Raw genomic sequence first — 23066 nt, 5'->3', positions numbered from 1 at the left:
CCCTACCACACGTATTTAAAAATGTCGGTAAATTTTACGCACAATTCGTCAGTCAGACAAGAAGGGGGTAGGGGTTATTGCGTAATATGACGTCAATTGGGCAGGAAAGGGTTAAGGAATAAAGTTACTGTCTACAAAATATAAAAAATGGAAGCACATCATACATGCAAACTGCACATCAACAGCATTTCTTTTCAAAATCAATAAAGTAATACAATACATACCTTTACTGGGACAGGTCTTTCAAATTTGATTTCCACAATGTCAGCTACAGAGTCATCTGGTCCGAAAGTTCCACGTGCAATTTCCATTACACTCCATCTCTCAAGGGTATGAGAAGGATCCTGACCCCCTCCACCACTTTCATCCATCACCTCAAGTTCATAATCATAAGTGCCAACACCACCATACACACAAACACCAGCTATTACAATGCCTGGTCTATCTACAGAAAAACATATGGCATCAGGAGAACCATTCCCAGTATTCCAAGTGCGACTCTGTGATGTTCGTGTAAACCGTGATGGTGTAATATGTAAAACCCTCCCTCCTGCAGGAACTTCACCCTGAAAAGAAATATAATAAAAAACGTATGATTATTCAAACTTTTGCATCTGAAAAGAGGAAGAAACCACAGAAATGATAAAGAGCACCCCTGGAGCAAAAAAAAAAAAAAAAAAAAAAAAAAAAAACCTTGCAGCATTATTTATTCTGGGCTTCCTTTTAAATCTCTCTCTAACAAACAGACCATAAAATTATTCATTCCAAGGAAGAATGTTTTAGCAACAGGTTTGTACCTGAAGACCAATTAGTTCAGCTGTAGATACTGTAAGTTTTTACTAATATGTGTTAATTAACCATAATTTTTCACTTCAAACAATACCTTAGATCATGTTAAATGTAAGGTATGTGCAATTAAGTTATATAAACAGAGGCACTTCTCAAAACCATTTTAGGAACACAAATTTAAAATTTTTCCATAAAATAATAGCTAAATCATGATCATGGCATGTCAAGCCAGGTGAAAATATGATGAAACTGCTTCACCAGGAACACAAGAGGCAATTCTTTCAACTGAGTTTTTCTACAAAACTAGACCATCTTACATCTAATCCATAACTGCCATCCCTGGACAGTTAAAACTTATTCTCGGTCATTTATGCATACTGTACCGTGTGTATAATCTTATACAACTGCCAAGCCTGATCCACCTTATTATTCATCCATGTTAATCTCAAATATAAGAAAAGTGCAAAATTCTGCTGACACCACCATATAATCATGTATAGTAAAGTCACCTTAAGTGATTTAGGCACAAGCCACCACCCTCTTGCGTGACTAAGATAAACGACTGGATCATTAAACAATGTTAGTGTTGTTATTTATTTACAGTTCATAATCCGACACATTCACAGTTCATAATCAGACGCGTCATTTGTTATTATATTCTACTTATCATTTCTTTTGTTTTGTTGCACATATCAAAACAGAACAACATGACACTAAGCACAAAAGCACAGTAGCAGCGAACTGCAGTCTGCATGAGCTAGTTATATCCCATATCATTATGGAACTAATAAATCTCTATAACACATACATGGAAGGGAGATAAATTCTCAGGATAGCCATATTATTACTTGTGGTTTATACAGTTTTGTCTAAGAAAACAACCTGAGACCTTACAAAACAAAAACGTTCAAAAGATACAATTAATAGTTTATTATTATTATTATTATTATTATTATTATTATTATTATTATTATTATTCAGAAGATGAACTCTTATCTTTTCAAACACACATACAGGGTCACTGACTTGAAATTCATCCTTCTGAAAAGTATAGTGTTCATCTTTGCTATCCGTGTAGACATCCCGGGATTATATATGTAATCAACGGATAGGTTTGCTTGAAAAGCAAATGGATGTTACAGACTAAATACACACACAAAACAAAGCCACTACAACACCTTCTAAAAACATAACAAACATCTCACACGTCTCGAACTCTCGCCATACCCGCACCCGCAATAACTTCGCTGCTGGGAAGTAAGGGCGTTGTTCGGTCGGGTATGATACATGAAACATACGTGCCGGGGTCTAAGCGATGTCAGGCAGGGCAGCCCAGCATCGAGACCACAGGTCTACCCTAAAGCCAAATCAAAAAGTCCTTCAAAAGAAGGCATCGTGCTTACCCCATACAAAAATGGGAATAAAAGCATGTTAAAAGAAGAAGAAGAAGAAGGAAATACAGGAAGAAGAGATCAGTTCTAGAAAACAAAGATAAATTTACAAATGAATAAATAAACTGATAAAAATGTATATAAATGATGAAAAATATGGAGAATTACTTCAAGGTAGTAATGTAACACATCTTCATTTTAACTTTTGAGGTTCTAGTTGCACAATATCCTTAGGGAGACTGTTCTGCAGTCCAATAATGTGAGGAATAATAGACCTCTGAAACTGAGAACTTCAACAGCATACCGGTGCTGCTGTTCAGAAAAACTGGTCACTCTTGACAGAAAAAGAGGATAAGGGATCCATTGTGATAGTGAAAGTTCTCTGTTAAAATACTTGTGAAAAACTGACAAACAAGAGACCATTTATCGGTGATCCAAGTCATAACTACTGGTGTTAGGGACAGAGACGACTGTCTAAAAGAGATAAATCTCTGGCAGAGGCAGACATCCACACTGGAGACCAGTAGTCTAGCAGAGGAAGGACAAATGACCCAAAACAGGTTGTGCTGATTTTATCAATGTTATAAATGAGGCTAACGTATAATGACTAACTTCCATGTAGCATTTGCTGACACTTTCATTAGATGTTTCTCAAAAATAAGATGGTCAAAAGTTACACCAAGCACAGTTAAAACTTCAGACTCATTCAGCAGAGTCCCATCCACTTGAAGGGAAGGATGCAGTGGAAAATCAGTACGAGATCTATTAATCAATAGTGTTTTTGTTTTGCTGGAGTTCAGCCTCATACCCCCACTGACTACACCATTCACAATTCCTTACCATGTCATTCATTTCTCATAAGTGGAGACTACTACACCCACAAATGTTGCAACATCAGCATGCTGAACAATCTTGTTTTCCAGGCCAACAACCATATCACTTGCACACATTAAAAACAACATTGGACCAAGAACACTGCCCTGTGGAACTCTAGACACCATAGGTCTTGGTTTGCTAGAAATCCCATTAACAGCAACTCACTGCTACCTACCTGTAAGGAAATATTGAAGTAATCCTAAAGCTTATCCACCCACTCCAAGATTCTGAAGTTTAAATATAAGTGCCTTAAGATTTACTAAATCAGGAATAGCACTAAAATCTATCTGAACTACTCTGCACTCAAAACCCTTATTAAGGTTCTCTTGCATATGGCATCTCAAATCTAAAAGAGCATTGCAGATACCTAAATGATTCCTATATACATAATAAGTTTTCTGCATCTTTGGATAGCACAGGGAGATTAGAAATTGACCTGTATTTCAGTACTGCAGTCTGCATATATGCAACTCTTTGGAATAGGCACTGCATTACTAAGTTTGCGCTTATAAGCAGATACTATGTTCACATAAAGATCTATAGATTCTACTAATTTTGGTATACAACACCCTAGCAATGTTTTTAAAAGCAAAGGGGTGAAAACATCAGGTTCTCTAACCCAGCTATCAAGATTATCATGAATTTTCTTAACATCCCTACAGCAAACTGCAAATATCATAAGAATCGGTTCAGGATGACAAATATCATGGAGAGGAGCATCTTCAGCCAATTACTTTCCTAGCATGGTGAGAGTTAACAAATATATAAATACCTTAGTTTAACCAGACCACTGAGCTGATTAACAGCTCTCCTAGGGCTGGCCCGACGGATTAGACATTTTACGTGGCTAAGAACCAATTGGTTACCTAGCAACGGGACCTACAGCTCAAATCTAAAAGAGCATTGCAGATACCTAAATGATTCCTATATACATAATAAGTTTTCTGCATCTTTGGATAGCACAGGGAGATTAGAAATTGACCTGTATTTCAGTACTGCAGTCTGCATATATGCAACTCTTTGGAATAGGCACTGCATTACTAAGTTTATGCTTATAAGCAGATACTATGTTCACATAAAGATCTATAGAATCTACTAATTTTGGTATACAACACCCTAGCAATGTTTTTAAAAGCAAAGGGGTGAAAACATCAGGTTCTCTAACCCAGCTATCAAGATTATCATGAATTTTCTTAACATCCCTACAGCAAACTGCAAATATCATAAGAATCGGTTCAGGATGACAAATATCATGGAGAGGAGCATCTTCAGCCAATTACTTTCCTAGCATGGTGAGAGTTAACAAATATATAAATACCTTAGTTTAACCAGACCACTGAGCTGATTAACAGCTCTCCTAGGGCTGGCCCGAAGGATTAGACATTTTACGTGGCTAAGAACCAATTGGTTACCTAGCAACGGGACCTACAGCTTATTGTGGAATCCGAACCACATTATACCGAGAAATGAATTTCTATCAACAGAAATAAATTCCTCTAGTTCTTCTTTGGCTGGTCGGAGACTCGAATGCAAAAATGGGGTAATTTTCATGTAAACGATTTTGTTTCAGTGTGTTGAATTTGGTCTATTTGTTATGGGAAGCTCTTCTACATGCATCTTCAAAATAATGGCTGATCATTTGTCCTAATTTTGATGACGTTTCTAGGGACATACTTTGTTAAAATAACCATCAGCACTTCATTCAACTTCCTCTTGGGATTTGGATCAGATACAGCATCTAAAATAGTAAGTGCCTGATAAACTTCAATAATACAATCCTAATTGGCTCTTAGATTTAATCCAGACCACTTTTCCCATGGTAGCTTAGGAACATATTGATTGATAAATATATCATCTCAATGGCATAATGGTCAGAAGTGCCTATAAACTGTACTCAGAGACCTTGGACTTAACGATAGCTGGAACACCTGTAAATATGAGGTTTAATCTGTTACCAGGAATATGATTGAGTTCCTCAAATAGCCAGACAAAATCAGAGTATACACAGAACTCAAGAGCGGATCAGTCATGTTGATCTGTGGAATTTGAATTAAGCCACTCACTGTGCTTTGCACTGCAGTCTCCACAATAATGAAAGAAGCTTTTGAATTCTGTGACTGAGCCATACTGATCCTCACCAAAAGACAGTCACATATAGTCATCAATATTTGGATTATGGTAAAGGGCAAACATACAAACACTGCAGAACTTGCGAAAAATCTTAAAGTAATTCATGCCAACTACTCTTCAAGTTTTGCTGATAATAAATAGGTCATCCAGACCTAGTGTATACAGCCATACCTTGAGCATGTAGGACGTTTTGATGACAGATGAAGCCAAAGCCACTATACCCTGGGATTAAAAATGTTAAGGTGCGCGATACCTAAAATATTTTGTATATCACGTGACCTTGTTGTTGTCGGTAGGTTGACATGTGGCAATAAATTAATTGGTGGCATGAGAGCTCGCTGAAAGGGTGTCTTTGTTCCAAATCTCCTGATTTGCAGATATTGTACATGTGAAGCCACAACTCAAATCATTTTCCTCCATCATGACGTCAGAAATTGTAACAGGTTATGGCTCTGCAGTCGTTATACCAGGTTATATTTCGATGGAGAAAAGAGAAGTTTTGAACAATGGGAAATGAAATTCCTTGTATATATGAAGTTCAGGAAGTTGAAAGGCACCATTACTTTGCCTCCAACAGCAACCATACTGGCTGATTTTCAGGAGAAGAACTAATTCAATTTTTGGTTGATAACAGCATGAAATTTTTGGGCATTGTAATTTGTCTGATGTTTTGAAACTTGAAAATATTGTAACAGGTATGGCAATTTCCATAGAAAAGTCTCGATGTGAAACTTGTATCATCAGTAAACAACCTCTGAAACTTGTTCATACTGATTTAGCCAGTCCAGTTCACCCTCTAGGCATAGGCAGTTTCAGGTATGCTAATACTTTCACCGATGATTATTCTGGCATAATACAGTAGTTGTTTACTTTCTTAAGCATAAGAGTGATGTAGTAAGAGCTTTTGAAAGGTTTTTAGCAGATTCTGCTTCACATGGTAAAGTAAAATGATCAAGGAGTGAAGACGGTATTGAGTTCACTTGTAAGGAATTTCAAGATGTTCTACTGTATTGAGAAACTGCACCAAACAAGAGTGTAGAGCTTCCTTTTCACCACATCAGAATGGTATAGCTGAAAGAAACGGCGCATCTTATTTGAAATGGCACGTTGTCTTATATTAATTTCCAAGTTACCCAAATTTTTATGGCCATACGCAGTCAATGCTGCTGCAAACATAAGACATCAGTGCTACAGCCAGTGTATTAAGTAAATCCCTGTCGTGTATTCACTGGTAAGAAACCTACCTTGAGCAGAATGCATGTTTTTAGGGTGGAGTGTTATGCTCATGAAAATGAGGTAATGTCAAAGCTGGATGCTCATAGTAAGAAAGGTGTATTAGTTGGTTATGACAAGGGAAGCCCAGTTTATCTTGTGTATCACCCTGACAACAAATGTATTAAAAAGTACTGTATAGGTATTTTGTGTTCATTGAAAAGAATGGGGCAAATAACAGTTTTATCTTCCCTGTGAGTGATGATTATGCAGAAGATTTAAGTAAAGATAGTGATGATGAAAAGTGTGAAAGTGGCACAGTCCATAAAAATAATGTAGAAAGTAATGATGAAAATGCAGCATCCTGTAAGCCTAAAGTTCAACAGTTGCCAGAAATTGAGAGGAATCCTGTAAGAGAAAGAAAGCTGCTAAAATGCTTTGATGATTATGTAATTGATGACAATATAAACAAAAATGTTTGTCTATTGCTATAAAATAATTTTAGGTATTTCAATAGTATATCAAGAGGCCATGTCATCACCGGACTCACAAATATGGTAAAAAGTAATGGAAGACAGTTATCATCTTTGAAGGATAACGAGACATTTGAAGTGATTACATCTCTGGAAAATAGGAGAATAATCAGGGGTTGTTGGGTGTAAGCACTCAAGGGAGGACCTGATGGGTGTACTCGATACAAGGTTCGTTATGTTGCGAAAGGTTATAGTCAAACGGAAGGAATTGATTACCAAGAACTTTTGCTCCTACTGCCAGGATGACCTCACTAGGAGTAATTATGTAACTGGCACACCAATTTCGTTTGAATCTTTATCTGTTAGACGTAAAAACCATTTACTTCAATGCGACTGTTGACTGCGAAATCTTTGTAGAACAGCCTGAAAGTTTCAATGTTGGTGGTGAAAATTTTGTGTGGAAATTAAAAAAAAATCCTTGTATGGGTTGAAACAAAGTGGCCGTAATTGGAACATTGCGTGACTTTTTGGTCAATTTAGGATTTGTTCAGTCTTGTTCAGATTATTGTGTATATTCTAGAAACAGAAAGTTCTATGATATTTAAACGTCTGGGTTGATGACATTATTATCGCGTCAAGTGACTTGTGTTTATCAAATGAAGTAAAAAAACTACAAACAAGGTTCAAACTGTCAGACTTAGAGATATCTTACTTTCTAGGTATAGAGTTCAAATTTGAAAATGATACTGTGAAAAGGAATCAAGGTCATTATCTCAAAAAGATTCTCCATATATTCCAAATGGAAAACCGTAAGCCAAGAGCTACGACTTGTGGTCTTAAGTTGAATTTTTCCCTTAATTCTGAAGTCCTTGATGTTTTAAAATACAGAGAAATGATTGGTAGTTTAGTCTATGCAATGACATGTACTAGACCTGATTAGTTGGACTGTTATGAAATGGTCATAGTACTTAAATCAAGTGCTGAACATCATGTAGCTGTTAAAACATATTTTGAGAGACTGTATATTCAAAGTACATTAGATGATGAGTTATGTTTTCACAGCACAGAGGATGGTTTGAGATTATATGGTTTAGCTGATGCAGACTGGGCCTCATAAGATGATCATCAGAGTATACTAACAGGATATTGTTTCAGATTAGGTGAAGGCTCGGGAATGGTTACTTGGAACAATAGGAAGCAACCAATTGTTGCATTGTCATCATGTGAAACTGAGTATATGACCCTAGCTCCAACTGCCCAGGAAAGAATTTTCTTACTTCAGTTGTTACTGATATAGCAGCAAATGTTGAGTTCAAACAGTTTACAATGTGCAGTGATAACCAGGGTTCCATAGCCTTAGCCAAGAATCCTGTTAGTCGTCAAAGGTCAAGCACATTGATGGGACATCACTTTATAAGGTCAGAAGTGAACTGTGGTAGATTGGAGTTGACCTACGTTCCAACAGAATATAATGTTGCTGATATGTTTACTAAAGCCTTAAGTTACGCTATAAATTCAGTTATGTGAGTAAATTACAGTATATGGATTCTCATACTGACTCTCTAGTCCAAGCTATTTGATAGCTTACTTGAGTAACACTTGCAGTATCATTATAAGATGCATAATTTGTAATTTTTCACATGTGATATTCTAATTCGCAAATATTTTAGGTTGGGGGGGGATGTTACAGTGTGTGATACGTAAAATATTTTGTATATCACACGACCTTGTTGTCAGCCCTTGTCGTCAGTAGTTTGACACAAAGCAATACACTAGTTGGTGGCATGAGAGTGCGCTGAAAGGACAGCTTTGTTTCATTTCTCCTGGTTTGCAGATGTTTTATATGTTGACAAGGTGGAGCTGGAACACCTTGAAAGGCAAAATAGAAACCGGCCAGATTTACCACATCAACTGGTGGAGGGCAGTCAGGATGGATTTATAAATCATACAAAAAAGCTCAAAAGGAAATGATTACGTAAAGAAGGTGCTTTCCTGATAATCCATCAGCTTGTCCTACACACTTTTAAAAAAACTGGACAGTGAACAAGTAAGGAGGATAAGTGCCTGACTCCAATCCAAGACCATGGAAGGCCATGGTGCAATGGCTATGGCACAATCTAAGGTTGGAGAACAAGGTTTATATCCAAAGCAATCTTCTCTTAGAAGGTTCACCTACCAAGAAGAGCTGCCTGCCAAAGCTAAAGTCTCTCTTGTACCCTAACTTGTGTAGACAGGGATGTCACACCTTGAAGTGAATGCTGCTGAGGAAATGACACATTAACTCACTACAACTACATGATGAGTAAAGTAGATGGAGGAGTGGGATGCCTGTGTCATTATTAATTTCATCCAAAAAAAATTTCTTTTTGTTTTTTGTGGGTCTGACTTGAAATCTTCAGCAACTGAACACAAAAGACACTCTGATCAAAGGCTGGTCAAAGTTCGTAGCTTTTTCTATCATACTGCCTCTTACCAGGTCCATGTATCTCTTACTCACCGCTTCATGGTTGTGCTGTCCCTGTCTGTCTCACTTCTCTTATGTCCATCTCTGTTTGTCTCACTTCTTCCACATCCCTACCTTTCTTCCCAATTCTTCTATGAAATATTTAGTTTCCATGTAGATCACTAGATGAGTATCAAAAGGAGCTTAAAATGCTCAGTAGCAGCCAATTTGGAACTTCATACTTATTTAGGAACAGACTACCTGCTATGGTTGTGAACAGTACAGTTATTGTCCACTTCAAGAATAGATTAGAAGGTTGACTGAAACACTTCTGACTCACCAGTCCATCTTCAGATGAACTAGTAAGTCTCTGAGGCAAGTCAATGAAACTCCTTATTTCTGTCTATCTGTCAGCCTGTTTTTGTTTCTCTTGCTATTCCTTAGCAAGAAATTAATAAGGTACTATAATGGTAGTGTTACTACTACCAAAGAAAATATACCCATACATGAAACAAAAGAAATAAACTAAAGCCATCTGCTTTTACAAATATAATTTCATAATTTTCTACGAACTAAGACGTGTATTTTGTTATTTCCTACATATTTCTTAAATGAAAGCAGCACCTACATGGTGTAAACAAGGAGATTTGGAACTACATAACAAAACATTTATCATTCAAAATTCTGCGAAAAGCTTCCCTATTTGTTTACACCATTAAAATTTTGCAAATCAGAATCATGTGTTTGTTAGGTTATAATGAAACACTTACTTCTTGGGCATTAAAAGTATACAAACTGAGTCTAGGGAAGATAAAAGTCCTTGACTCTAACTTTTTGTAATATTCTGTAAATGATTTATATTTTCAACATCTTCACTGTGTCCTAAAACCATTTATATTTTTGTTCCAAATTTTTAATGCTATCATACTAAACAAAAACAAGGCCTGGTTGTAAACTGTGATGGGAATAAACAAAAAGATACAAGATCAATGCAAAATGAACCAATAAGCTCCATTAGTTACACAAGAAAGGTGTGGTTCCTGGATATTAATACAGTGAGTTGACTATAGAACTTGACTAAAAATTCTTGGTTAAACTTGACTAAAAATTCTTGGTTACTAGCCAACCCAAAATTCTTTCCAAATCTTACATGGCAACCGATGTTCTCCTTAACACAAATCTAGTTTTTGGTTTTAAATGACCTTGCTCAAATAAAATTGTCCATTTTAAATCATGCTTTCTATTAATGATTCAAAAGTAATAATGATGATAAAACAACTGTTCTTTAGAAATAAACAGCTGGGGCTGAGCACGACAATGAAGTACACATCATGTTTACATTTTTCACAGAAAGAGAGAGTGAGTAAACAAATTTTATGATCACTAAAAACTAATATTCAATTAAGACCCCTGGCTCTGAATGATTTTTAACACTTCTCAAACAATTCTTTTCCATAAGTTTGAACCTAGATGCAGATTATCAGCCATGAGTTGGGCATAATCAGTAACATCTGTGGAATTGCACACTTACATATTAAACAACCCATTTGTGGTTATGGCTGTGATCCCTGGCTGTGATCCCTAAGTCGTAATACCAAATGACATATTTGCAATTCTAAAAAAATGTAATGTCCTGGGTTATTCGTTTTCTTGTACATCAGAAGGAAGATGCCATTTTCTCAAGATACATGGTGACAATAGCAATAAATAAAAAAAAAATCCTAAATCTAAACACAAGTTTTAGTAAAAATCCATTCATTAGTGTGCTTATAACCCTACTGGCAGACCTACAAATAAAGAAAAAAACATTTCTTGGAAGAAGTAATAAACCTTTTGATACATAAGTATGAGATTTATTTAAGTAAATCTATAAAGTCGTGAATTTCAACCGTTTCGATTCAACTTATATCTATTGGCAGAATCACACTCCTATCAAGTAAAAGCATAGTTTACATTTAAACTTCTTGAAGTTTTACATGACTACACATCTCATAACTCAAATCTGCATGGAGAAGAATACCTACCTCAACTGAATTTGTCTCTGCAGAGAGTTCAGCAACAGTTGCAGCCAACAAAAGGCAGGTGTTGTGTACGAGAGCAGGAAGGGGCGTAACTCTTTCGCCTCGCAGAGCCTGGCGCACACTTCCACAAACCACACCTAACAAGCGGTCTAGAACCTCTCGAAAAGTCCAAACCATACTTCCGCCATTGTCGATCTTTGAAATGAAGGTAAACCGATGAAAATGCTATAACAAAATACTTCACCCACATAAGTTCAAATTCCTAAATGCATATATATACAAAATGAGTTTTAAAATTTCATCAACTTACATGAGTTTTACATGTCATGTGTTCCACTAAAAGGGGATAGCGATACAGATCTCCAGGTTGTAAAGTTGAAAGGGCTGCATTATCGGCTGGTGATGGTCGGTGTGTTACTTCTGCATCAGACTCAGATAAAATTGGGAAAGTTGCTCTGAGCTTCACAGTTGGCGAACACAATGATGCTAAGACAGCACTCAGTAACCGATCACTATCATGACTTTCCTCTATGCCCTGTTGAAGTATACATGAAAATGAAGTGAACTATATAAGTGTCTTCATCCTTAAATTTTACAGCACATGTTGACAGATTCACCTTAAACACTAAAACAGTGTATCACATCCAACTGGCAACAAGTTATGACAATACAGAGATTTTAACTTTTCTGATTTTGTATCTCTTACCTGATAGTTCTCTGTCATCCAAAATTAAAAGATGTGAACAAAGTAAGACAGTCATACACTGAACTTATGCGAGGTTAGGTTCCAGAACCCATCATGCAAGGCGAATTTTCGCTCAAGTTTGGCACGGTTTCTAAAAATGCTAATAAATTATTATTTCTAAAGTTTAAACACTAAATATGACCCTAATCATGCTCCCAAATTACTAAGTTAACTTTTAAATGAAATTAAAGTTACTGTAATTTCATTTAAAAGTTAGCTTAATACATTACCCTTAAAAGAAGAAATAAATGGCTGACATAAAAATAGAGAGCTGCAAGTGAATTTCTGTCTCTCTTCCCTTCCGACCGATCTATTTTTAGAAGTCTTCTCAGCCTCTTTTTAATAACTTCTTTACTCTACATCTTTCCTCTTTATTCTGAAATGCTTTTTCATGAACAAACAATGTTTTTTATTTGGATTAATACAACTCTTAGTTATTATGTCTCTCTGTTTTAGAACGTATTTGCCACACTAGCGCATTTACACTTCGTACATGGTACAGGTAAAATTAGATCAATTTGGAGAGAGAGAGAGAGAGAGACTGTCCTCAATTGAAATATCAAGTTAAATTATTTATTAATTATTATTACAGAGACAGAGAGAATAACATGAGAGAGAGGAGATAAGTTATTCTTAAGTTAGATATCAAAACATGGAAATTCGGTATTAAACTAACTTTTAAATGAAATTAAAGTTACTGTAATTTCATTTAAAATTTAGCTTAATACATTACCCTTAAAAAAAAGAAATAAATGGTTAACATAAGAATATAGGAGAGTGTGAAGATTAGTATACTATTTCTCACTCTCCCCATTCCACCTATCAAATTTTAGAAGTCTTCTCAACCTTGTTTTTAAAAACTTCTTTATTCTGAAATGCCCTATGTCTCTATGTTTTAGAAGGGCACATTTACAGTTTGTTGATGGTACAGGTAAAATTAGATCAATTTAAAATTATCTACTGTACAGTTAAAAACACACACAGAAACAGTAATACATAGGTTGCACTAACTACGAACGAGAGAGAGAGAGAGAGAGACATAACAGTTGTCCTTACTTAGGAGAGTGAAATTTTTTATGAATTATTACAGATGCAGAGAGAGAGAGAGAGAGAGAGAGAGAGAGAGAGAGAGAGAGAGAGAGAGAGAGAAACCTTTGACCTGCTAATTGGCAACACTCCCCCTTCTTGTCATATTAAATCAACACGTCTGACAGCTTTGCCTTCGATCTTCTTACAAAAGACAGGGAAAGATATTTGTTTGTTTAAAATATGTATCACATACGAATTTTGTATTTACAGTTATATTATTATTATTATTATTATTATTATTATTATTATTACAGGTTGACCATTACTAACCCGGCGTCATTGGGACCTGGAGGGTGCCATTAGCCACTTTGCCGGATTAGCCATTTATTAGGCTAGAATACACGAAACCCGGCAGCTAAGCACCTCATCTCAGAATTAAAATATCCCATAAATCAGTACAAGTTGGTTAATAAAGAAAAGACAATTATCAAATACAGTTAGTGCTCGAATTACAATATTTCGAGTTTACGATGGGGTTAGCAATTAATACCGATACGAAAATATTTAGGAAATATTTTTAGATTTCGCACAGGCGCAGGCAGCGAGAGAGACCATCTTCTTTTCCTCCATCTCTTTATTCCATCTGCTAGTTAAAAAAGTAAAAGAGAATGATAAAAGTATTGTAAGTAATGTTATACTCTTGTGTAAATGCGTACAGCCATAAACAATCGAACGGGAAACTGTTGTTTTGCTACTAATCGTATCGGATAACAACTGTTTTGCTTGTATTTCAACCATCGTACGGTCAAACAATTACTGTCGTTATGTTACAAATGACGTTAAGTACTGTACAATAGGACTGATATATTTTTTACACTATACAGTACCCTTATTCGCTTTGGAGAAAAGATCGGCAAGGAAATATACTGCTACAGTAACTTTAAGCTGCAAGTTGTAGCTGAAGCTGAGAAAACAATGTTCAAGCTGCTAATGACTATAAATTATCATGCATCGGCAACATGGATGAAACTCGACCGTAAATAAAATTGGAGAGAATGTATTTTAAAACTACTGGGCATGAAAGAATACAAATTACTGCTGTCTTCACACCAATAAAAGATAAATACGTAAAGCTCGTATTATGATGAAATCAAGGGAAAATAGCGAACGGCATCTTGATTTTTTTTACACAAAACAAACATGCCCCCAAAACGGCCAGCCACGATTCCCACGAACGTCATATATTAACGAAAAAAATAGCTAAATTAATTTCACAACGAGACGTATTTAATTATATTTCGACTTAAAAACACTTCGTATGACGAAAAATATCCTTGTTCCAAATAAATAAAGTATCTATATTCATTTACGCTTACTAGAAGCTAGAAAAGCGCACTGAACTGAGTTAAATGCGGCGAAATAAACACCGCGTTATCGATTCCAAAACAAAACATTGATCGCAATTTATAATACAAAAGCAATATGAGAATATACGCAATTGGATACAATTCAGTAGTAAAGCATAACTTTTTAAAAGATCCATGAAAAAGATGCACATTCGTTATGTTGATGTTTGTATAATGCTGTTAATATGTGAATAGAGTTCAGTACAATGTAGGCTACGCTACCATATATTTAGCCTATACAATATACCTTAGCATAGGCCTAAAGACAATAATAAATGTAAAAAATGGAACAGCAAAAGCATGCTTGCATTTACAAACACCTCCAGTTTGTCGATGCAGCACACAGCGCCACCAAATCGAAGCGGCCGGCGAGCGAGTTAGCGCAGCGACCCGGGAAATTTGAAAATTAGTGCGGAAACATTAGAAATAACTCTAGCCGAAATTTGTGCCGGATTACTGATTGTTCCCGACTACTGATTGCCAGATTAGTGATGGTCAACCTGCATTATTATTACCATTATTATTTAATCTTATTAACCTTAATATTTGAAAATTAGTACTTATTATTAGGTAAAAACTTATTTTCTGGGTTTCCCGACCTGTGTCACCCGGTGAAATAACCATTCAGCACTTATTTCTAGGTGAATCTATTGCTAAATATACCAGAGAAAAGCTAAATGTCAAGCTGGAGTTACTACCCCCAGTGCGAGCTCCATGAAATGGAGTCATGTATGTGAAAGGGTGAGATGTCACAATCACAGGTCTCCGCCCTGTAGACATTCCCGATGTCAAAAGTCCTACCGAGTGAGGTGCTGATATAACGCCTGCACCACTCGCGGACCGACAACACACCAGCACCACCTACATTCCATTTTTAGCACGCATCGCTTCTTGTGGAAATCTTTCCTTGTGCGCTTATTTTGTGCCTTAATTTTGGATATTATGGCTTCATCTCAAGATTCTTCAACTCCTAAGTTGAGTACCATCTCTGTATTTTATTTTAGGCGGTTGAGGCTGCTTATTTCCCTCTAATTTTGTAATTAGGGGGATTTATAACGCCCGCCTCGACCACCTTCCTCCCGGCCTCATGTGACCTTCAGTCTCGGTACGGGGTTTTTATCGGGGCTTCGCTCCCCTGCCTTTTATTTATGTTTTTTGTGCCTTATGTTTATCCAGCATATTCATAGTGGCTTAATTCATTATTTAATTCTGTTACCCTTCCCTGGGGATGTGCGGGTCCTTGTCGCTTAGGCTACGAATTTCCCCCTCGGGCCTATCCGCTCTTTAACCAGTTTTATATGGATTTTATTTTGGACCCTCACCTCCTCCAGCTCGTGGGTTTATTATTTGAGACGGTACAGCTATGCTTATTTGGTTTATTTTATGCCTTGCGCACGGATGCTTTAGATATTTACAGATTATGTTCATTGTTTATTTTTAGTGAAGGTCGGCCATTTTCCCTCCGCGCTCATATCGCGTTGGGTTTGGTTCTCCCTTCTACATGTGTCTTTTATTATTTGATTTATTTCTTTTACACCTTAGTGACGTTAACTATTTAGGCTAGTCTGTTAGATACCGTTTCCCTCCTGAGCTACCTCCCTGACCGCTGGGCGGCTGTGTTAGGTTAGCCTAGGGTTAGGCTAACCTTGGAAGAGAAGGTTAGGTGTGTAGGAGGGCCTCATGGTTGGCGCTTCTCTTTGGTTGTTGTTCGGTTGGAGGTGTTTGGCCTACGTTTCCTCCCTCTCCCTATTTCGGCCTTTCCGTTTGGGCTACTGAGTCCTAGTAAGGTTAAGCTGGAATAGCGAGGGTCTCTTACGTAGCCTACCCTTGTCCGGACCGCACCTTCGGGACAGTCTCCAGCTTCATGTGTATCCCCCTCTCCTACCACCTTCCCCTGCCTCCCTGCTCTTTTCCCCTTGGTTCGTTTTCACATATTTTGTTAACTTACCAAGGTTTGAGAGCTTTTGCCCTGATCCTTACGTTAATAGCCTACACCCCTTCCTCCGCATTGATTGGTTCCCCCCTGTTCTCTCTACACAGGATTTCCGACCTTACCCGGTCAGCACCCTGTCGAGAACTTGTGTGGTGTCCGGGGGTGCCTCCCCACTCCTGGCCACCATCCCTTTTTACCTTTCCTTGCGCACTTTGGCCTTTGAGGGTCCGCTATCCTCTCTTCTCTCGGTTAGTCGTTCGTACATGTTCGACCTCTCGGGAGAGAGAAGGGGTGGGACTCATGATGTACGGGGAGTGCTCACTCACCCCCTGGCCGTCTCTACTGGTCCCTCCCTTGGCCTGTCCCCCTCCCTTCCCTAGCGTCAGTGTGTTGTTTTCCCCAGCCAGGGTGTCGTTCTCGTAGACCGTCGCCTCGCGGGAAAATTTTTGTGCATGTAGCCAGTTAGAGTTTTCCACCTGACTGTCTTCTGCCTCATTTTCACATGTCACTGACATTATCCTCCGTTCTATTCATTTAGAACTTGTCCCTTTCCCAAGTATCTATCTTTCGTTGACTAGTCTAATTTTGCATTTTCCGCTAGTAGTTGGGCTTTCTCGTTGCTCTCATTTCTTATACCACTCCGGTGGGTATGGTGTATGGTCGGTCGATGCTCACCACACCTCCTCCGCCGTCACTATATCAGGGTAACGTGACTCCCCCGGCTACAAGCGGAAACTTTTTACCGCTTAATCATAAGTTAACCTTTCACTGTATATGTATTTTTGTTTTTAATTTTGTTGACGCATGTTTTTAACAGGACCTCCCTGTTTCTCCGGATTAACTCCGGCGGTCCCTTTGTTTTGTATTGTTTTATTGATCATGTATGGTCTAGTAGACCTCTTATCATTCCGGTATGTTCCGGTGGGGTCTATCTGGTCCTTTTACATGCCCAGTTAATCTATTATCCTAAGACGCTGCTCCGGCACCCTACTCCGGCGGCCTTATCAGCATACTTATGTACTTGTCCATCTACAGATGGTTCGTTGTCAGGAGCAGGGGTGCACAGCAGTCCTCCAGCAGGCGAGCGGACATGAGGTCTGCAGGTCCCACTCCGGGTGCGCCGTCCACGTGGGGGACCTGGTCGTCTGGCACCCTGATGGCTGTGAGGTGTGCTACGCTCTTTATGAGCGGGTTCTGGATGAATCGGTAAGTTAGATTTTCCTTTTCCGATTCATGCTTTCTTTTGAGTTTTGTCTCTTATGGATAATTGGAAGATATTAGTCTTCTAGGAGATTTGGTTAGTTGACATTCTCCTTCTTTCAGATTGACCGCAGCTCTCGTGACTCTTCGCTTTTGACCCTTAAGTCCTGGGTCAGCGGCTTCGGGAGGAACGTCGGGGCAGGGAAACCCTACGTTCTTTCCAAGGATATCTGCAGAGTTCTCTTCCCCGGCGCCTGGATCTCAGCGTCAGTTGCGGATGAGGTAGCCGCCCCTTTGATCGCTGGGATCTGGGAAATGACTCAACCCTCCCAGGAAGAAGCAGCCACATGCGGAGAGGTCACCAAAGACGTTGCGGCCCTTAATTTGAACTTGGAGCCCATGAACGTGGACCTGGATCTCCAAGTAGGTAAGGGGGTAAGTGAGGCAGGTGAATATCTGTTTAGCTCTCCTTCTTCTTCTGCTTCCTCTTTCAGGGGATTCGTGAAATCCTCTTGCCTTATGGACGGTGCAAGGTCTACCGTCCCTAAGGTCAAATCTATCAAGAAAAAGACCTTAAAAACCCAGAAAGTCCGCTCCGGGGTTCCCTCGAAGGTGTCACAGGCTCCTAGTCCTGTGCCGTCCACGAGCAAGGCCTCTACTTCTGGTAAGGGTTCACGGACAAAACAAAGCAAGGAGGTTCCACCCCCTCCTTCCTTTGATGCAGAAACATTTGCCGAGCTTCTTATGCAGAAGCTCGACAAGAGAGTTGACGACAAGCTGTCGCAACTCTCCTCTCAGCTTTCATCACCTAATGCTTCCGTGCTTTCCCTGTCGCAGCAGGTTAAGTCCCAAGGGAACTTAATCTCGGGGTTCATGAGCGGCGGAGCGGCCGCCAGACCCTTCTCAGTCCTGGACACCTCCAGCCTTCCTCCCTTCGATAAGGGGAACCCTTGGCGACTGACCCTTTATGCTCCTCAGCATGAAGGTACCCTGACAATTGAGGGCCTAGGCACTCGCAGGCTGGAGGAACTTGAATTCTTCCCTCCCGGTCTGGAACCTCCTCATCCCGGTTTTGCCAGGCTTACAGAGGAGGCGTGGATCCATTCCGACAAGGTCCCAAAGGAGACGGTCATCTTCCCGAGGGACCAAGCTCAGTCATCTCTGCTTCGAACAATAACGGAGTGGCAGGCAGAGAACACCAAACTCACCCCGGCCAAGGGTGCCTTTACAATGTTCTCTTTGGGAGAAATTCTCCCTACCCCTTGCACTTCAAAAGTGGCTTCCCTCACTAGCCAAGCGTGCATGGAGGGTAAACCCCTTCCTCATCTCCGGGAGACAGATCCCACCTCTCGTCTTCCCCGGAGATTCTGAGTTTTGGGAAGGAGCCCCGGCCACTTTCACAGTGACTCGGCTCGACCCTGACTGCACCTCTAATTTGTCCAGCGAGCAACTCCCTAAGATCCCGGATTCGCTCCTGAAGGCTGAAGCTGAGACTAAGGACAGGCTTAGCAGGTCCTTAAACTCTCTGACTTTGGCGGAGGCAACGTCAGTGGTCTACAGCGAAGACACTTTATTTCAGGTCCTGACGAAATCTCTCTTGGCGAGTTTTCAACAGGACCTTTACGACTTCATCACGGCCCGGATGAACTGCCGGAAGCACATCTTTTCGGCAGCTTCCATCCGTCATGAGCCTAACAGGCTTATGAAGAGCTCCATTTGGGGAGCTAATCTCTTCCCTCAAGAAGAGGTTGATGCGGTCCTAGCTCAAGCAACTAGGGCCAATCAGTCTCCGCTCCCGTTGGGGCCTGCCCTACAAGCGTAAGCAAACGGAGCCCGCCGGACCCCATCCTAAGTCCGGTAAGAAGTTCAAAAAGTTTAAACGGCTCCCTGCTCAGACTGTCTTGCAGGCTGTCCAGGTCCCCGCACCCGGCCAGCCTTCAACCTCGCACACTCAGCCTCAGCCTCAATATGTACTGGTTCAGCCAGCTCCTCAGTCTCTCGCTGCCCCCTCGTATGTATCTTCCCCGGCTTTCAATGCTTCATATGAAAGCCAGGGGCATTCGGTCTATCCAGAATGCAAGGGGAACTAGGGCCAGAGGATACTACAGAGGCAGGGGAGCACCTCGCTCCTCCTTCCGAGGAAGGGGAGGCAGAGGCTCCAGAGGAGGTAGAGACCATCTCCGCCCAGTGAGATATCTCAGGTAGGCGGGAGGTTGTATTTTCGGGACCAGTGGAACTTCAGTCCCTGGGCCCAGAGCATAGTCTCCAAAGGACTGGGGTGGAGTTGGTGCAGAAGTCCTCCCCCCCTAGTCAGGTTCCATCAATCACCGTCCAAAGCTCTGAAGGACTTCATGAAAGATCTATTACAAAAGAGGGCAATAAAGAAAGCGAGACACTTGAAATTCCAAGGCAGACTGTTCAGTGTTCCAAAGAAAGGTTCCAGTCAACAAAGAGTAATTCTAGACTTGTCCCGTCTAAATTCTTACATTCAATGCGACAAGTTTCAATGCTTACAATCTCGCAGGTTCGGACCCTACTGCCCCGTGGAGCCGTAACCACCTCTATAGATCTTTCAGACGCTTATTATCACGTCCCGATTATTGCGAGAAGGTTCTCTCTTATCTGGGGTTCAGACTGGGAAATCAAGCATACTCGTTCAGAGTCATGCCATTCGGTCTCAACATAGCCCCAGAATCTTCACCAAACTGGTAGATACGGTAGTTCAGCAACTACGGTCTCAAGGGATCATGCTGGCCGCATACCTGGACAATTGGATCATTTGGGCATCCAACGCCAACGAATGCCGGAGAGCAACAGCCATAGTAATCGACTTTCTGGAATCTCTAGGCTTTCAAATACACAGGGAGAAATCCCGCCTAATACCGGAGAGTCGCTTTCAATGGTTAGGGATCCAGTGGGACTTACGTTCACACAAACTATCTCTTCCGCCGGCCAAACGGAGAGAAATAGCCAAGGCAACCAGACAGTTCCTCAGGAACAAGAAAGCTTCCGCTGCACTCCCAAGAAAGAGTCTTAGGTTCTCTTCAGTTCGCTTCGGTAATGGATCTTCTACTGAAATCCAAACTGAAGGATATAAACAGGGTATGGCGGAGCCAAGCCAACGTCAGGTTCAGAGACAAGGTGTCTCTAATTCTGCCAATTTTGAAAAAGAGATTCCGGCCTTGGACAACAGTCAAGAGCTTATCGAATTCAGTACCACTTCAATTTCCCCCTCTGGCACTAGTGATTCACACCGACGCTTCTCTAAGCGGGTGGGGACGATACTCTCAACACAAGAAAGTTCAGGGGACTTGGTCCAGTGTTCCGCCAGTTCCATATCAATGTCCTGGAAGCTATGGCAGTCTTTCTAACCTTGAAGAAGCTACGTCCAAACAGTCTGATCCATATAAGACTGGTCTTGGACAGTGCAGTGGTGGTACATTGTATAAACAGAGGGGGTTCCAAGTCGAGCCGGATCAACCAGGTTATGATAGCAATATTTTCCTTAGCAAACAAACACCGGTGGCATCTGTCTGCTACTCATCTAGCAGGAGTCCGGAATGTCACTGCAGATTCCCTATCCAGGACAACTCCGCTGGAGTCGGAATGGTCCCTGGACAAAACTTCATTCAATTGGATTTGCAGTCAAGTTCCGGGTCTCGAAGTAGATCTCTTTGCAACAGAATGCAACCACAAACTTCCCTGTTATGTGGCTCCCAACCTGGACCCTCTAGCACACTCCACAGATGCAATGTCAATAGATTGGAACAAGTGGCGGAGGATCTATCTGTTTCCTCCAGTAAACCTGTTACTGAAAGTCCTTCACAAGCTCAGGACATTCAAGGGCCAGGTAGCTCTGGTGGCTCCCAATTGGCTGAAGAGCAACTGGTTTCCGCTTCTTCTAGAGCTGAAGCATCTGTGTTTACAAATTCCCAACCCAAAACTGACGCAAATAGTACAAACTCAGACTGTGTCAGCTTCCTCAAGAATTCAGAATGCCCTAGCTTTGTGGATTTCATGAAGTTTGCAGCTCAGAAAGTTGCTAATATTGACCCTATTAACACTTTGTTCCTAGAATCAGACAAACGGGAATCCACTCTCCGACAGTATGACTCAGCAGTTAAGAAATTAGCACTCTTCCTAAAAGAATCTGAAGCAACCATAATGACCACGAACCTAGCAATTTCATTTTTTAGGTCTTTATTTGAAAAAGGTCTTGCCTCGAGTACCATTACTACAGCCAAATCAGCTTTGAAAAAGATATTTTTACATGGGTTCAATATTAACTTAACGGACTCTTATTTTTCTTCAATCCCTAAAGCCTTTGCCCGTTTGAGACCAGTAACCCGTCCACACACGGTTTCCTGGTTCTTAAATGATGTCCTTAAATTAGCCTCAGAAACTGATAATCAATCTTGTTCATTCCAAAGTTTATTGAGGAAGACCTTATTTTTGATTAGTTTAGCTTCAGGTGCTAGAATTTCCGAGCTGTCTGCCCTGTCTAGAGAGCCCAATCATATCGATTTCCTTCCATCAGGTGAAGTGTTGCTAGCCCCTCACCTTAAATTCCTAGCTAAGAATGAAGATCCTCGAGATAGATGGTCTCCTGGAAGGTCGTCCCCCCCACAAGACCTATCCTTATGCCCGGTCTTTACTTTAAAGGCTTATTTAGACAGACCCTCGCAAATAACTTCGGGGCCTCTGTTTATAAGGGAAGGTGGAGGAACTATTTCTATGAAGGCCATCAGACAACAGATCTTATATTTTATTAAACAAACAAACCCAGACTCAGTTCCAAGGTTCATGACATTAGAGCGGTGGCCACCTCCACTAATTATTTCCATCACATGAATTTTGAGGATCTTACAAAATATACAGGGTGGAAGTCTCCCCTGGTTTTCAAACGCCACTATTTGAAATCCCTAGAAGCTCTAAAATTCACCACAGTGGCGGCAGGAAGCATTGTTCCTTCCTCTATTTAACTCCTTTTCTTTATATTCAGTCACTTTCCTCCCTCCTACCTGCCTCACTTATTCCCTTTCCATCACCTCCGGGTCAGGCATACTTCACAGCCTGTCTCCTGACCATGTTGCAATTTTTGTAATTGTCCCCTGTTTGTAACTTTTAAGTACGTTTTATGTCTTTTTGTTTTCTTGTCTTGCGGGACATAGTCCCCCACCTTACTATAGTTTATGTATTGGCATATCTATTTTGCTACTTGAATAATTAAAGTTCTTGTGGAATTATAGTTTTATTTCTTTCCATTACAAGTTTCTTTAGTTTTTCAGGATGGTATTTTGTTTCTCTGTTATTATTTCACCGGGTGACACAGGTCGGAAAACCCAGAAAAAGGATTTTGACAAAGGAAAAATCTATTTCTGGGGAGAGACCTGTGTCACCCGGTGACCCACCTCTCTT

General features: G+C 40.1%; 1 protein-coding gene across 1 annotated transcript in view; it reads right to left on the bottom strand.

Annotated features, from left to right (window-relative positions):
- Positions 1-23066, bottom strand: part of hiw (highwire) — a 1788684-nt gene that overhangs the window by 838670 nt on the left and 926948 nt on the right. The window contains 3 exon segments of the mRNA XM_067112237.1: positions 225-566; positions 11339-11530; positions 11646-11870. Coding sequence (XP_066968338.1) covers positions 225-566; positions 11339-11530; positions 11646-11870 — 759 coding nt within the window.

The sequence above is a fragment of the Macrobrachium rosenbergii genome, chromosome 2, assembly GCF_040412425.1.
Source record: "Macrobrachium rosenbergii isolate ZJJX-2024 chromosome 2, ASM4041242v1, whole genome shotgun sequence".
NCBI lineage: Eukaryota > Metazoa > Arthropoda > Malacostraca > Decapoda > Palaemonidae > Macrobrachium > Macrobrachium rosenbergii.
This window is presented reverse-complemented; position numbering and strand designations above follow the sequence as displayed.